This window comes from Sinocyclocheilus grahami, unplaced genomic scaffold, assembly GCF_001515645.1.
Source record: "Sinocyclocheilus grahami isolate Dianchi unplaced genomic scaffold, SAMN03320097.WGS_v1.1 scaffold1186.1, whole genome shotgun sequence".
Classification (NCBI taxonomy): Eukaryota; Metazoa; Chordata; class Actinopteri; order Cypriniformes; family Cyprinidae; genus Sinocyclocheilus; species Sinocyclocheilus grahami.
The window spans coordinates 331,189-346,834 of NW_015506365.1; the positions used below are offsets into that span (position 1 = coordinate 331,189).

The 15,646-nt window shown below is 38.7% G+C and overlaps 1 protein-coding gene across 1 annotated transcript in view; it reads left to right on the plus strand.

Annotated features, from left to right (window-relative positions):
- The window catches only part of LOC107567742 (unconventional myosin-XVIIIb-like), a 54,913-nt gene that overhangs the window by 8,800 nt on the left and 30,467 nt on the right, over positions 1–15,646 (plus strand). The window contains exons 4-22 of the mRNA XM_016253479.1: positions 964–1,353; positions 1,938–1,998; positions 2,773–2,885; positions 5,178–5,345; positions 6,146–6,353; positions 6,619–6,761; positions 7,775–7,875; positions 8,250–8,313; positions 9,361–9,461; positions 9,836–9,899; positions 11,045–11,189; positions 11,284–11,454; positions 11,950–12,040; positions 12,124–12,179; positions 12,267–12,357; positions 12,441–12,633; positions 13,651–13,768; positions 14,530–14,639; positions 14,878–15,053. Coding sequence (XP_016108965.1) covers positions 964–1,353; positions 1,938–1,998; positions 2,773–2,885; positions 5,178–5,345; positions 6,146–6,353; positions 6,619–6,761; positions 7,775–7,875; positions 8,250–8,313; positions 9,361–9,461; positions 9,836–9,899; positions 11,045–11,189; positions 11,284–11,454; positions 11,950–12,040; positions 12,124–12,179; positions 12,267–12,357; positions 12,441–12,633; positions 13,651–13,768; positions 14,530–14,639; positions 14,878–15,053 — 2,564 coding nt within the window. The remainder of the gene's footprint in view (positions 1–963; positions 1,354–1,937; positions 1,999–2,772; positions 2,886–5,177; positions 5,346–6,145; positions 6,354–6,618; positions 6,762–7,774; positions 7,876–8,249; positions 8,314–9,360; positions 9,462–9,835; positions 9,900–11,044; positions 11,190–11,283; positions 11,455–11,949; positions 12,041–12,123; positions 12,180–12,266; positions 12,358–12,440; positions 12,634–13,650; positions 13,769–14,529; positions 14,640–14,877; positions 15,054–15,646) is intronic.

The window sequence follows — 15,646 nt, forward strand, 5'->3', positions numbered from 1 at the left end:
CACAGCGTCACACACGGCGGCCTAGAGTGAGCAGAGGCCGGGGGATAAAGTGAGGATTTGATGAAGGAGCATCCGGCAGGCTTGCGGCAACCACATGTGACGACCCCGGGCTGGACTCCGCTTCGTTCACGGTGAAAGCCGATCCGGCGATCCACAGCGCAAAGTTGTAGTATTTCCTCAGCAACCAGCACGGATCAGCTCCAGGCATGACGAAGCAGATATCGTCCTCTTTTGGAAGACCAAACAAAGTAGTTTCGCTTTCACAATGAATCACACAGCGCATTCACAACATGGCGGCAGCAACAATACTACAGCGAGAATAAAAGTTACGCCTTCTTTCTTTGCGTGAACATTTGGGCGGCGTCATGCAAATCTTCCCACACAGTGACGTAGACATGTGGGGGCGTGTTAGAACGAGCCGTTTTAGGTAGGTGTGGTTGACTCTTAACTTTTATAAAGAATATCTCTTTGGATTTGAGACTTTAGTCTTTGCAACTTTACAGATCTTCTTTATGCACCAAGAGCTTGTAACACTCCAAAGAGAAAGGAAAACTTGAAATCGCATCATATGACCCCTTTAACTTCTTTCTTAAGAAAAAAAAATAAGTTCTTAAAATAGTAGCGAATTTTTCGAAAATTACACTCAGAAACATTCTTATGAACTTAGAATTTATCTTAAGAAATGCCTTGGCTTCTTTATTTAGAAAAAAAACGTTCTTAAGAAAATATTTGCAAACTCTTTTTTGCAGTTGGGAACATTCTTACGAACCTCTTAGAATCGTAAGAAATGTCTTAACTTCTTTCTTAAGAAGTTTCTTTCAAATAATTTATGCCACTGACTGTTATCATTTATTAACTCACCATTATGAGCTGGCTTTAGTTGGCTTTACCAGCATGTGAGGGCTTGTTTTGATATGAAGATGACTTCCATCAAGCTTCTTGTGTTTTTAACGCCCCTCACAGCCCAGGAAACTCAGCGACAACCTGGTCCAGAACTTCTTACTTCCCGACCAAACTCCACCGATACTGGAAGCGGAGATGGCACTTCGAGCGGAGCAGCTGGTGAACGGGGAACGTGGCCGCCACACCGCATTGACAGAGAAGAAAACGTCCTCCCCCAGGAGGATAATGTCACCCGACCCAAAAAATCCAAAAACCGGCTCAAAGTCTACCACACCAGAGGTCAGCCTCAGGACAGAGACAGCGAAATCTCCAGCACCACCACTGGAAAAAGAAGTGAAAAAAGAAGAAGTAAAGTTGCAGCAAGAAGTTAAACCCCTGAAACAGGAAGTGCAAGAGCCTGAGGGTCAGATCACTGTAACCCCCATAAGAGAGAAGCCCAAGGTTCCAGTGGTAGGTAGAACATCATAAATACACTAAACACATCACTGCTATTAGCGTGATGCTTTACATGTGTCTCTAGCACCTTCACCAAAAGTGATTGTTTTAGTCAAATTTTGGAAAATGTCTGACCATAGTCTTCTCTACACTTTCAAGTTTTTGTAAAGCTAAAAACATTTTGTGATGTTCTAGGGATCTAATAATTAAAAAAGAATTTAACAAATAATAAGTTTATTAATATAACTGACTTATAACTGACACCAACTGAGACTTTCACATAATTGTGACTTTGTATCACAATGTGACTTAATATTTCACAGTGACTTTATCTCAATTGTCACAAAATTTAGATTTTTTTTTTCTTACTCTAAACTTTCTCACCTATTTTATTTATTACTCTGATATGCAAGTCAGCTTAATATTCATAAAATCAAAACTAGATTTTATTTTGGTTATATTTTCTTTTTAAATTTTCTCTCCCAGCAGAAATGGGTTATACTATGAGATTGCTGGTACTCACTTTAATAATATTTTGTATAAAAAATATATATATATTTTTTTACATTTAACTTACTGTTTTCTCTTTTTCTCTGCAGAGGGATGTGTGGTATGAAGCTGGCAAAGTGTGGTATGCTCACAAAGACGGTTATACACTCGGTTAGTCACCTCTTTACACCTGTGCTTGAGTGTCCACCGGACATTTAAGAGAACAAAATCTGTTGTTAATGACACATTGTTTGGTATTTTTAGTAGTTGTTGATCTGGTTTATCATGCCTGAATTTTACTAAGTCATGTCTGAACACTAGACCAGCTCTCCTGTGGTGTTGAGTTACAGGTTATTATTAGCTTGATGTTTTTTATTAGAGGATGCTATTTACATGTGGCCTTATTATTATTTTTGGTACTATCCCAGAAGTCACTGTTTTCATACTATGTAAAAGCCGCATTGCTTTCAGTTTCAACTCTTGCTCCCACATTTTAACTTCATATTGCTTAAAATATCTCTCTTCTGGTGCAAGATTCTCTTTGCATGAAAAGATCGGAAAGGGCTCAGAGGCTAATCTTTTTGGTGATCGGATCTATGGTGCCGTTAGCTATTGCGTTGCTTCAGTTTAGTGATGAATGGGTTTAGTGTTCTTATCTTATCAGGCTCATAGCCTCGCTAAATCTACGCGCCGAGGCTGCCATGTTACAAGATTCAAAGATTACTGCATACATCACACAGCACTGCAGTATCTTCATGAACCAAAAGCTGTCAGGCTCTAAAAAGAACAAAAGCACCAATAAAATTATTCTTATGAATTGTTGCACCAAGTTTGATGTGGCCAAAGCCACTGGTTTTCAGATGTCTCAACCTTGTACACAAAATATTGGATTTACGTTGAGTTTTACAGTGACCTTTGACCTGCCTGGCATCTGATTTGTCTCAGCCACTCAGCTAAAGCCGGACGAAGGCACACCGGAGCTCCCTGATGGCAGGGTGAGGGTTCGACTGGACTCTGACGGATCCGTCCATGACGTTTCCCAGTATGAGATTGAAAAGGTGAACTATTCAACGCTATTAACTAGGGGTGTAACGGTACACAAACATGATGGTTCGGTACATACCTCAGTTTTGACAATGTTCAGTACGGGAAAAAAACATCAAATTACTTCTTTTTCATTTTAATTAAAGGGGTCATATGATGCGATTTCAAGTTTTCCTTTCTCTTTGGAGTGTTACAAGCTGTTCGTGAATAGATAAGATCCCTAAAGTTGCAAAGACTGAAGTCTCAAACCCAAAGAGATGTTCTTTATAAAAGTTAAGACTCGTCCACGCCCCCCTAAAACGGCTCGTTCTAACACGCCCCCACATGTCTACGTCACCATGTGGGAAGATTTGCATAACACCGCCCAAATGTTCACGCAAAGAAAGAAGGCGTAACTTTGATTCTCGCTGTAGTATTGTTCCCGCCACCACCATGTCGTGGAGACACTGTGTGTTTCGTTGCGAAAGCGAAAATACTTTGTTTGGTCTTCCAAAAGAGGACACAACTAGAAATCAGTGGTTAAGTTGTATTTACAACACTGTTCCAGAACAGTTCAACACAAATATTCAGATGTGTGCAGCGCATTTTATGGAGGACTGTTTCCTGATCCTGGGAGAGTAGACTACAATGCCGGCTGTTTTGACTCACAGCCTGTAAGTTAGTTTTCATATTTAAAGAATTTGCCACTGACGATTCAAACGTGAGTTTTGAGCAGTGTAGAGTAGCACTTGTTGTTATTTCTCCGATCACAAATGCAGACATGGTTTTATGTTTACAATATTTTAATACAATATTTATAATGGGTTTTAAGGTTTTTGTCTCGTCGCTCCGGCCGGACAGGGCGTCACAGTATGGTAAGGGGCGTAACATTTCCGTCACACGCTTGATTCGCACTGGATCGCTGGCCAATCAGAGCACACCTCGCTTTTCAGAACGATGAGCTTTGTAAAAATCGACGCGTTTCAGAAAGGCGGGGCATAGAGGAGAAACAATAATGTACAGCATGTGGAAAATAATGTGTTTTTTTAACCTTAAACCACATAAACACATTTCATTACACCAAATACACAAAATAATGTTCTTTTTTTAGCAACGTCATATTACCCCTTTAAACAGTGGTTTACTGAACAAATTACTGCTCTCTTTAAATTCAATTATAGTCACAATTTTCTTAAGGATAAAAAAAATCTACCTCAGCTAATGCTTGAAAACTATATAGGAAGCCCTATAACGTGCACATTACTATAATACAATTACAATGAACTACAGATCCCGGACTATTAAATTCAAATGCTATTTTAGATATAATAATAAACACTCAAATTAAAAAAAATGTATGCAAACTTGTAAATTGCACATGAAGCTGTTTTTACATTAAAGTCTAAAGGTCATTGCACACTGAGTCCGAAATTTTCGCACGTTAAAAAATAAATACGACCTCACGTTGTGTCAATCACGTTTAAGCACTGCCTCCGAAACTTCCGGCCGTCATAAAAATATTGGGATCAGATTCGATTTTCTGTGTTTTCGCATCCGTAGCAAGCATTTTGATAGGAAAGGATGATGAATATGAAAACCAAACAAAAAAACGCATATGAAAATTTCGGACTCTATGTGCAAGGACCTTAAATCTAATTATAAAATGTATGGCATATTTACTTAAACATCTGTATTAAATAATTAAGGCATCACTAACAGGTTAAGTGAAATATAAAGAATATATAGGCTAATAGTGCATATATAAATGCTCTTCTCTAGACTTTATTTCTTTAGTGAACTAACGAGCTGTTGAAAATGAATGACTTTCCTGAGGTAAATGTAATGCTATGACAACTTTGTTTACAAGCTGTTTTATTGACGTTTTTCTGCGGTTGAAACACTGAATGAGCGATCACTTAAGACATTATACATTTCAGTTAGTTGTACTGTTTCTTTCAACATACCTTCTGATGTTCATTCACGTTTATTTCATTTTAAAACTTTAAAGTAAAGAGAAAGGGATGATCGATCGTGTTCACCCGCCCTGCCATTTGAACTGAGACGCCAATACAGAGAGCGTCAAAACGGCATTTATTGTTTGAATTTCATAATAAAATGGACAGAATCTGAAATATGAGACTTTGTTCTTATCAAAAGTAACAATGTCTAAAACTAGGAGTTTCAAATTAAGCTCGGTGCGTGCAGTGGTTGGCATGACGCTGTATTTGTTCGGTACACATGGATGTGTGTACAGTCAGTTTACTCCCCTACTTAAGTCATCCTGATGTGCGTGACCAGTGTTGACTTTTCTTGATGGCTGTGTTCAGCTGAACCCACCTGAGCTGGACCTGTGTGAGGACTTGAGTGACCTCGTGAGCGTGAACGAGTCGAGCGTCCTTCACACTGTGACCAGTCGAGCTAAAGGACATCTACCCTTGACTCACGCTGGGCCCAATCTACTGGCTCTGTGGCCTCCGCTGTCCTCGCCAGGCAAGGTAAGAGCAGTGTATTTACAAAACCATCAATGAGACCTGTATGATCACACATGTAGTTTGACATTAGTTAGAGTAGTTGCATACAGTACATTAGTTGTAAATGTATAGACTAAGTTAGTTTGCTTATATATATATAAAAAAAAAAAGTTTTGTGTTTTTTTGTGTGTGGTTATAATACCATCAGGTTTTGGACTATTTAGAAATGAATTGAGAATGCCTTTTAAAATTCAGTTCAGTTGCTGAATTTCAATCAAGGTATTAGTACATTGAGGTATTTGTACCAGTCATTGTCCATAAATTATGAAATATTATAATATTTATATAATGTACTGTGCATTGTTACAATATATAGGTTATATTATATTATGTATTTATTAATATCAGTGGTAGGCTATTGTTATATATACATTTATTTTCTTTACTTTTTATTTTATTTAATTAACTTATTTTTAATTTTTAAAAAAGCATTTTAAATTCAGTTCAGTTGCTGAATTTCTGTTGAGGTAGCATTTGTACATCAAATTTAAATGTAATTGAAGTAGTGCAATTAAAATAATTGCACGCATATGTATGTGTGTGGGTGTATATATATATATATATATATATATATATATATTTATAAATATCAGGTTTAGGCTATATTTATATATTTATATTTTTTATTTTTATTAAGGCGTGTATGTATGTAACAAAAAAGACTTTATTACTCAGAATGCTATAATTTCAAGATGAAGACTTTGATCCCACCACAGAACTTTTTGTGAGGGTGTGAATTAGCTTTTTGATATGTTTTGCTTCAGGGGCTTCGGAGCAGACACTGGGAGTCCTGGGAGGCTCCTGGCCCACTGCAGGCTCTGGTGAGGAGGGTGTACGTGTCTATGGTGGGTCAACGGAGGGACCAGACGCTGGTGGCTTTGGGCCGCAGTGGCACAGGGAAGACCACTTCCTGTCAGTCATTTTCCCAGGAGCTGCTGAAACAAGCGGGAACTGCTGGAGGAAGCCTTACCTGTGAGTGCATCCACTTCTGTGTTTGTAACCCAAAGCTATAGAACGATAGAAAACAAAAGCTCTCGAACGTGAATTTGCACACTGGTTGAATTGACTCGGTCTTCCTCTCACAGTGTGACGTGTTTCGCTCCACTGACTCTGTGTGAATCTGCTTCTGCTGACCTTAAGTGATAGGTGAAACGCTATAGCAGCAGTTTAGAGGCTGTTTAGTGGTGTTTGTCCATTGTCACAGGTTGTGAGACATGATTTGTGTGTGTAACTGCAGTAGAGCGGCTCCAGGCAGTGTTTACAGTGCTGCGCTCGTTCGGGTGTGTGAACTCGTCTCACAGCGAGGCCTCGACTCGATTCGCTATGGTGCTCTCACTGGATTTTAACCACGCCGGACTCGCTGCTGCCGCACATCTGCAGGTGCTCCGATCTGTCCATCTGTTCATCTGTCTGTCTGTCTATCCATCTGCTCGTACATCTATCTATCTATCTTGTCTGTCTGTCTGTCTGTCTGTCTTTTTGTTTGTTTGTTTTTTAGTTAGGGGTGGGTAATATGATCAAAATCTTATATCACGATATGAGCAATTTTATGTGTCAGTAACGATATATCACGATATATATATATTTTTGCTTTAAATAAGGTCTTTGTGTCATAATTCTTAAAAAAACAAACAAACTCAAGCTCACTGAAGACAAGTAAACAGTCAGCGATTAAAATAAAAAAAGAGTAAGAAACTAATTGCAATCAATAGGACAAAAAACTACAGTAGAACAAATAAATAAGAGATGCTACATACATTGTATAAAGTAATCAAATGTATAAAAACACTGCATTTTCTTCATGTGTAAATCAAATATACTATATATTTCTTCTTATTAAAGGTACAAAAGTGATTTAGTCAAAGAGCAGCGAGAGATTTTCTCTCTTTTGTTGTTTGATTAACATGAATGACAGACAGCAGGAAGATTAGACTGCTGTCACTTTAAGACCTGCCCGGATTCAATATACTGTTACACGTGTTTTCTTTCTTGGCTGTTTGCTATCACTTAAGACCTAAGTTACTGTGTTTACGCGGATACTTGCAAAAACTGGCATTTTGACACATACAAGTGTGTGTATTTAACCGTTCAAGGCCTATAAAGCAGCACTATGAGCACCGTCTTCATGTGTGCGTGCCTTTTTGACAGGACTCAGAAACAGTCTCTCAGGCAGCTCGCACATACAGCGAAATGAGTCATATTTCACTGCTGATTGCATTTCAATGGCTTAAAATCACTTGTTTTTAAACCGTCATGCTTAAAAACCCATGCAAACTATACGTTTTCATGTCCACGTAGCACAGCAATGTCACGTGAGATCAATCTATCTATCTATCTATCTATCTGTCTGTCTGTCCATCTATTCTAACTAATGTTTCCTCTCTCTGGTTCAGACTATGCTGCTGGAGAAATGGAGGGTGTGTCAGAGGCCGGAGGGAGAGAGTAACTTCCTGGTTTTCTCCCAGATGCTCGCAGGCCTCAGCACAGACATGAGGTCAGTTGGGTCCCTGGAGCTCTCTGCGGTCACACTCAGTAGCATTTGCTTCTTGTATTGTGAAGCCTCTTTCTGGTTTCCTGGCTTCTGTCCTCACAAGCCTGAGTGCAGCGTTATTAGATGGCAAACACAAAGTTACCCATCATTAAACCCCAGATCATTCACCCTATTGTTAGGGGTTTGTTTTTGGATTCGGTTTCCCCTCAGAGGCACGCACAAGCTCTTTAGCGAACGCCGCTTTGGCAGAACGCCTGCTCTTTTCATAGCTTTGCCTTAAAACAAAAGCTCCAGAGAGCTTGGGGGGGGGGCAGGATCTTGTCTGATGTCATTTCCTGTTTAAATTTGAGTGTAACTGTCTTGTTTTCTAATCACAGGACTGAACTGCAGCTGCACCAGTTAAAGGAACACAACTCATTTGGAATTTCATGCCCAACCAAGGTATGAACTGTTTAAAAAAAGCAAAACCAAAAAATATAAGGGGGAAAAAAAGTTAATGTTTAAATGAACTTGATTAGTGCATCTGCTCTGACATGTTAAGCTTTGGTGCACATGTGGGAAACAAACATTTATGTCTGGCTTGCAACATTTCCTGATCCTCTTCTCGCCACATCTACCAACAATTCCATCCAATAAAGAGAAAAAAAGCATAAATTAATTTAAATTAAGATTCAGTTTAAACTGAATTACATTAAGTAACTCGGTTTCAATTAAATGATCAAATTAAATATAACTCGATTTAAATTAAATGTAAATTAAATTAAATCGATAAGTTACTTTTAAAGGTGCTATATATAAATAAGTTATTTTTATTAGTATTATTAAATTTATGTTTTTAGTTCAACAAAAAATTATGTATAAAGTAATCAAATGTATAAAAACACTGCATTTTCTTCATGTGTAAATCAAATATACTATATATTTCTTCTTATTAAAGGTACAAAAGTGATTTAGTCAAAGAGCAGCGAGAGATTTTCTCTCTTTTGTTGTTTGATTAACATGAATGACAGACAGCAGGAAGATTAGACTGCTGTCACTTTAAGACCTGCCCGGATTCAATATACTGTTACACGTGTTTTCTTTCTTGGCTGTTTGCTATCACTTAAGACCTAAGTTACTGTGTTTACGCGGATACTTGCAAAAACTGGCATTTTGACACATACAAGTGTGTGTATTTAACCGTTCAAGGCCTATAAAGCAGCACTATGAGCACCGTCTTCATGTGTGCGTGCCTTTTTGACAGGACTCAGAAACAGTCTCTCAGGCAGCTCGCACATACAGCGAAATGAGTCATATTTCACTGCTGATTGCATTTCAATGGCTTAAAATCACTTGTTTTTAAACCGTCATGCTTAAAAACCCATGCAAACTATACGTTTTCATGTCCACGTAGCACAGCAATGTCACGTGAGATCAATCTATCTATCTATCTATCTATCTGTCTGTCTGTCCATCTATTCTAACTAATGTTTCCTCTCTCTGGTTCAGACTATGCTGCTGGAGAAATGGAGGGTGTGTCAGAGGCCGGAGGGAGAGAGTAACTTCCTGGTTTTCTCCCAGATGCTCGCAGGCCTCAGCACAGACATGAGGTCAGTTGGGTCCCTGGAGCTCTCTGCGGTCACACTCAGTAGCATTTGCTTCTTGTATTGTGAAGCCTCTTTCTGGTTTCCTGGCTTCTGTCCTCACAAGCCTGAGTGCAGCGTTATTAGATGGCAAACACAAAGTTACCCATCATTAAACCCCAGATCATTCACCCTATTGTTAGGGGTTTGTTTTTGGATTCGGTTTCCCCTCAGAGGCACGCACAAGCTCTTTAGCGAACGCCGCTTTGGCAGAACGCCTGCTCTTTTCATAGCTTTGCCTTAAAACAAAAGCTCCAGAGAGCTTGGGGGGGGGGCAGGATCTTGTCTGATGTCATTTCCTGTTTAAATTTGAGTGTAACTGTCTTGTTTTCTAATCACAGGACTGAACTGCAGCTGCACCAGTTAAAGGAACACAACTCATTTGGAATTTCATGCCCAACCAAGGTATGAACTGTTTAAAAAAAGCAAAACCAAAAAATATAAGGGGGAAAAAAAGTTAATGTTTAAATGAACTTGATTAGTGCATCTGCTCTGACATGTTAAGCTTTGGTGCACATGTGGGAAACAAACATTTATGTCTGGCTTGCAACATTTCCTGATCCTCTTCTCGCCACATCTACCAACAATTCCATCCAATAAAGAGAAAAAAAGCATAAATTAATTTAAATTAAGATTCAGTTTAAACTGAATTACATTAAGTAACTCGGTTTCAATTAAATGATCAAATTAAATATAACTCGATTTAAATTAAATGTAAATTAAATTAAATCGATAAGTTACTTTTAAAGGTGCTATATATAAATAAGTTATTTTTATTAGTATTATTAAATTTATGTTTTTAGTTCAACAAAAAATTATAATTGTTTACATTACTACAATTAAACAACAATATATTAAAAGTTGGATCTACATCCAATTTTATCCAAATACTTACCGTAACAAGTGACGTGACATGTGGCCAAGTTATTCACACAGCAGTGAACACACACACACACACCGTGAACACACACCCGGAGCAGTGGGCAGCCATTTATGCTGCGGCGCCCGGGGAGCAGTTGGGGGTTCAGTGCCTTGCTCAAGGGCACCTCAGTCATGGTATTGAAGGTGGAAGAGAGCGCTGTACATTCACTCCCTCCACCTACAATCCCTGCCGGTACGAGACTCGAACCCGCAACCTTTGGGTTACGAGTCCGACTCTCTAACCATTAGGCGACGACCTCCCCCAGTATACTAACATAAAGCAATATATACAATATAGCAAATCTCAACTTCTTGATTGTTTATATTTTTGCAAAATGTCAACTATATTATCGGCCAGCTCTAATCTGCTAAATGCGATATTAAAACCTTTAAACATTTGTATTGTGAAAAGCACTATACAAATAAACTTGATTTTAATATTTAATAACTAAATAATGTATCATTTGTTTTTCGTTTTTGGCACTATTATTGATATAATACAACAGAAATGAGACAGACTGGACTTGAACCTGAGCACCAAGGCTCAAAGTGTCTTGCAGATGTGTGTTCTGACGTCAACTTTTCTTTAATATGTTTTAATAAAGCTGGTTTTTCATCCTTCTCTTCAGGTGGATGAAAAGCAGAGAGCTTCAGTGGGTTTTGGGAAGCTACTGGCCGCCTTGAACACTTTAGGATTCTCGGCGGATGAGCAGAAGGCCATTTGGCATGTTTTGGCAGGAATCTACCATCTCGGCGTCGCAGGAACATGCAAGGGTAAATCAGGACAAGACTTACGGCTGTATTTTGTCAAGCGAAAAGTATTAGGTGAGTCTTTACTCTCTGTTTTTCTGTTCTTGCGCGGCTTCAGTGGGTCGTAAGCAGTTTATGAGTTTTGACAGCGCGCAGACGGCCAGCGCCATCCTGGGTTGTGAGGGAGAGGAGCTCCACACTGCCGTCTTCAAACACCACCTGAGGCAGTTACTGCAGAGAGCCACTGGAGGCGTCAGAGAGCGCCGCGCCGCAGAGGAACCAGAGGATGGTCAGAAACACACACTGAACTCTGTTAAACCCACCAGAATCTGAGAAGATCTCAGCTCAAATGTGTAGAGAGGAACTAGAGAGAATGTACTGGACACTTATTATTTGGATATTTACCAAATCAATTAAATACTGTTCTTATGACGCTTTCATTATTCAGTTGATCAGGACTGGGGCTATTAAAGGAACACTCCACTATTTTTGAAAATAGGCTCATATTTCAACTCCCCTAGAGTTAAACAGTTTTACCGTTTTCGAATCCATTCAGCTGATCTCCGGGTCTGGCGGTAGCACTTTTAGCTGTAGCTTAGCATAGCTCATTGAATCTGATTAGACCGTTAGCATCTTGCTCAAAAATGACCAAAGAGATTCTATATTTTTCCTATTTAAAACTGGACTCTTCTGTAGTTACACAAGCTCTATTTAATTAAGGATGTCCTCAAAAGGAAAATATGTCAACTGTGTGTGTGTGTGTGTGTGTGCGTGTGTGTTTCAGGTCCGAGACTGAGTGCCGCTCAGTGTGTGGAAGGGATGGCAGCTGGTCTGTATGAGGAGCTCTTCACCTCTATTGTGTCCCTCATCAACAGGTAAACACACTGTTCAGTGACAGTTATATCTCTCTGGAGTGATCTAGCAGTGTTTCCCAGGTTTTCTCTGGTTCTCTCTCCAGAGCGCTGCACTCTCAGCAGCTGACGCTGGCCTCTGTGATCGTGGTGGACACTCCGGGCCTGAGGAACCCCAGACAGCTCTATTTAATTAAGGATGTCCTCAAAAGGAAAATATGTCAACTGTGTGTGTGTGTGTGTGTTTCAGGTCCGAGACTGAGTGCCGCTCAGTGTGTGGAAGGGATGGCAGCTGGTCTGTATGAGGAGCTCTTCACCTCTATTGTGTCCCTCATCAACAGGTAAACACACTGTTCAGTGACAGTTATATCTCTCTGGAGTGATCTAGCAGTGTTTCCCAGGTTTTCTCTGGTTCTCTCTCCAGAGCGCTGCACTCTCAGCAGCTGACGCTGGCCTCTGTGATCGTGGTGGACACTCCGGGCCTGAGGAACCCCAGACACAGCGGTGACGACCGGGCCGCCGGCTTCTCTGAGCTCTGTCACAACTACTTACAAGAGAGACTGCTGGAGCATTACTTCAGCCACACATTCACACACACGCTGGAGAGATACACACAGGTACACACACCGTGCCCAACCACTACAGAGATACGTTAGATGTTCTAGTGTTATGTCTCAAAAAATATTACATGTGAATATGAACCTTGCTGATTTCATTTAAATTGAATTGAATTTTGTTTAAAAAGTAATATATTTAAATAATGTATAAAATAATAATATTTATCATTTCTGTATGTTTTACTGACATGTTGTTATTTGGTCAATAAACTCTCTAAAAATGTTATATGACAATCTCAAACCATTGTTATTATTAACTGAATTTAATTGAATTTAATTAAAAAATGTAAATAATACAAAGTAAACAAAGTCTATTTCTGTGTGTTAGACTGCCATTTTGCTATTTGTTCAATGAACTCGATGTAAAAATACCATATCTGTCATTTTTTATGGCACCACATAATTAATATTTGGGGGGGGGGGGGGCAATTTTTTTGACAACCTCAAAAAAATAGGTTTTTGTTATTCACAACTGCGAAGAAACATTGAGTATGAACCTTGCTATTTAATTTAATTAAATAAATAATATTTAAAATGACATTCCTGTCCATACTTACTCTATAACTTTTATTTCTGTATGTTTTACTGCCATTTTTCTATTTAGTCAATAAATTACATTTAAAAATGTTATTTTTCATGGCACCAAATATAGATTTTTTGGCAATTTTATTCACAACCTCATACAAATATTGACTATTAATATGAAATATTGAATGTGATTAATATAATTAAATGTAACTTTAAATAAGTTTGATTTATTACTTTATTTTAAAAATAATAATGTAATGAATAAATTAATATATCAAAATAATAATTAATGTAACATTCCTATGCATATTTATATCTCTTTCATTTCTGCATGCTTTACTGTCATTTTGTTGTTTGATCAACTATATCTAAAAACTTTTTGCTTATGCAACTTTTTTGGCCTCTTTATTTGATACAATAGTGAAGAGATGACAAGAAATGACATTTTTAATTTCAGATCATTATTAAGTTTCTGAGTAATTTTCACAGGAGGGAGTAGCTGTTGATTTCACAGCCCCTGAGACGAGCCCGTCAGAGGTGGTGTGTGCTGTTGACCAGCCTGGAGTGCAGGTATCACTCACCGATCCTCAGCACACTTCTTACACTCGTCAGTCACGCGTGTAGTTTCACAGTGTGCGTGTCGCTTTTGGCCAAAATACAAGTCCATAAAAAAATATGAGTCTTCCTCCAGTGAAAAAGTCCATCCACTGTTGTCCTCTCATCAAAATCCACTGACGTTTTTGTTTAGAACTGTATTGCAACTTGGTTTTCGCTTTTACTAAACAGTGCTTGATCTGTGCATATTTCTCATCTGATTCAGATGAGACGACTTTTCACTGAAGAAAGCAATATTGTAGATTATGGAATCCATTATGATTTAAAGTTAAAAACATGTAAATGATGGATTTGATTCTTACAAAAATGAAGCTTTTCTCTTCACAAGATGTTAAGTGATGGACTGGAGTGGTGTGGATTATTGTGATGTTTTTATCAGCTGTTTGGACTCTCATTCTGACGGCACCCATTCACTGCAGAGGAAACATTGGAGAGCTAGTGATGTAATGCTACATTTCTCCAAATCTTTTCTGATGAAGAACCAAACCCATCTAGATCTTGGATGGCCTGAGGGTGAGGACATTTTCAGCACATTTTCCGTTTTGGGTGAACTGTTTCTTTAAGATTGGAGATTTTAACCATTTGTGGTAAAGTCATGATTGATTGCTCAGGTTGTGTGCTGCATCTCAAACATACTGAACATATGAAGCAGTTATCCTTGTAAAAACCAAAATCAGATCCCATATTGTATTGTCAATTACCAAATGTCCTTTCAAAGACCGCAAGCTCTGTCTCTGTTTCTGTGTGTTGCAGGCTACCCTGAGCACATGTCCCTGGGTGATTTCCGCTGTCGTTTTCAGGCCCTCTCTGCTCCCATAATGAAACGATATGGTTCTGTCTTCATTACCCCTGACGAGAGGAAGGTCTGGACGTCCTGAATCCCATGGCACACACGTGCCTCATTACCCTCTGTTAAAATGTCATTTATTTTTAATGATGTCAAATGATGACAATATTTATTTCCCTGTTTAGAATTAAATTCTTGGAAAGGTGTAAAATACGGCTTTTAATGGCCTTTAGTAATAGTGCTACAATCTTGTGTATAGTTGTGTCAGTGTGGGTCTGATTCAGCGTTTAATGTGAGTGCTGATCTGGGATCAGGTTCAGCAGATGGCAGTGAGCTGTATTCAGAGAAATGTGCGAGTCCTCACTGCAGTGGCCCGCTGGAGCTGGTGGAAGCTGCTGTGCAGAGTGCGCCCCCTTCTGGATGTCAACATGGATGACCAGCGGCTCAGATCCAAAGAGGTACGTACTACTGACACATTCACAAAGGACATGTTCATTTTATACATCATATTTAAACCTCTAAATAATCAAACTGTCCCGTAATCATCTGTACAATGATAGTTGTGTAATTAAAGTACATATGTGCAACAAAAATGAAAAATATGTGCAATTGTTAAAATTTTACTTAATTTCTTTATTTTTATTTTTTGTTCTCTATCTATCTATCTATCTATCTATCTATCTATCTATCTATCTATCTATCTATCTATCTATCTATCTATCTATCTATCTATCTATCATCATTTTTAGCCCTGGAGTTTCATGCCTTAGACCGGCCCACTTTAGTTCATGACTGACTATATTAAAATAATGTCTGTCTGTCTGTCTGTCTGTCTATCTAGCTATCTATCACCTGTCTGTCTCTATCTGTCTGTCTGTCTGTCTGTCTGTCTGTCTGTCTGTCTGTCTTTCTCTGTCTGTATGTCTGTCTGTCTGTCTATCTATCTAGCTATCTATCACCTGTCTGTCTCTATCTGTCTGCCTGCCTGTCTGCCTGCCTGTCTGTCTGTCTATCTATCTGTCTATCTATCTGTCTATCTATCTATCTATCTATCTATCTATCTATCTATCTATCTATCTATCT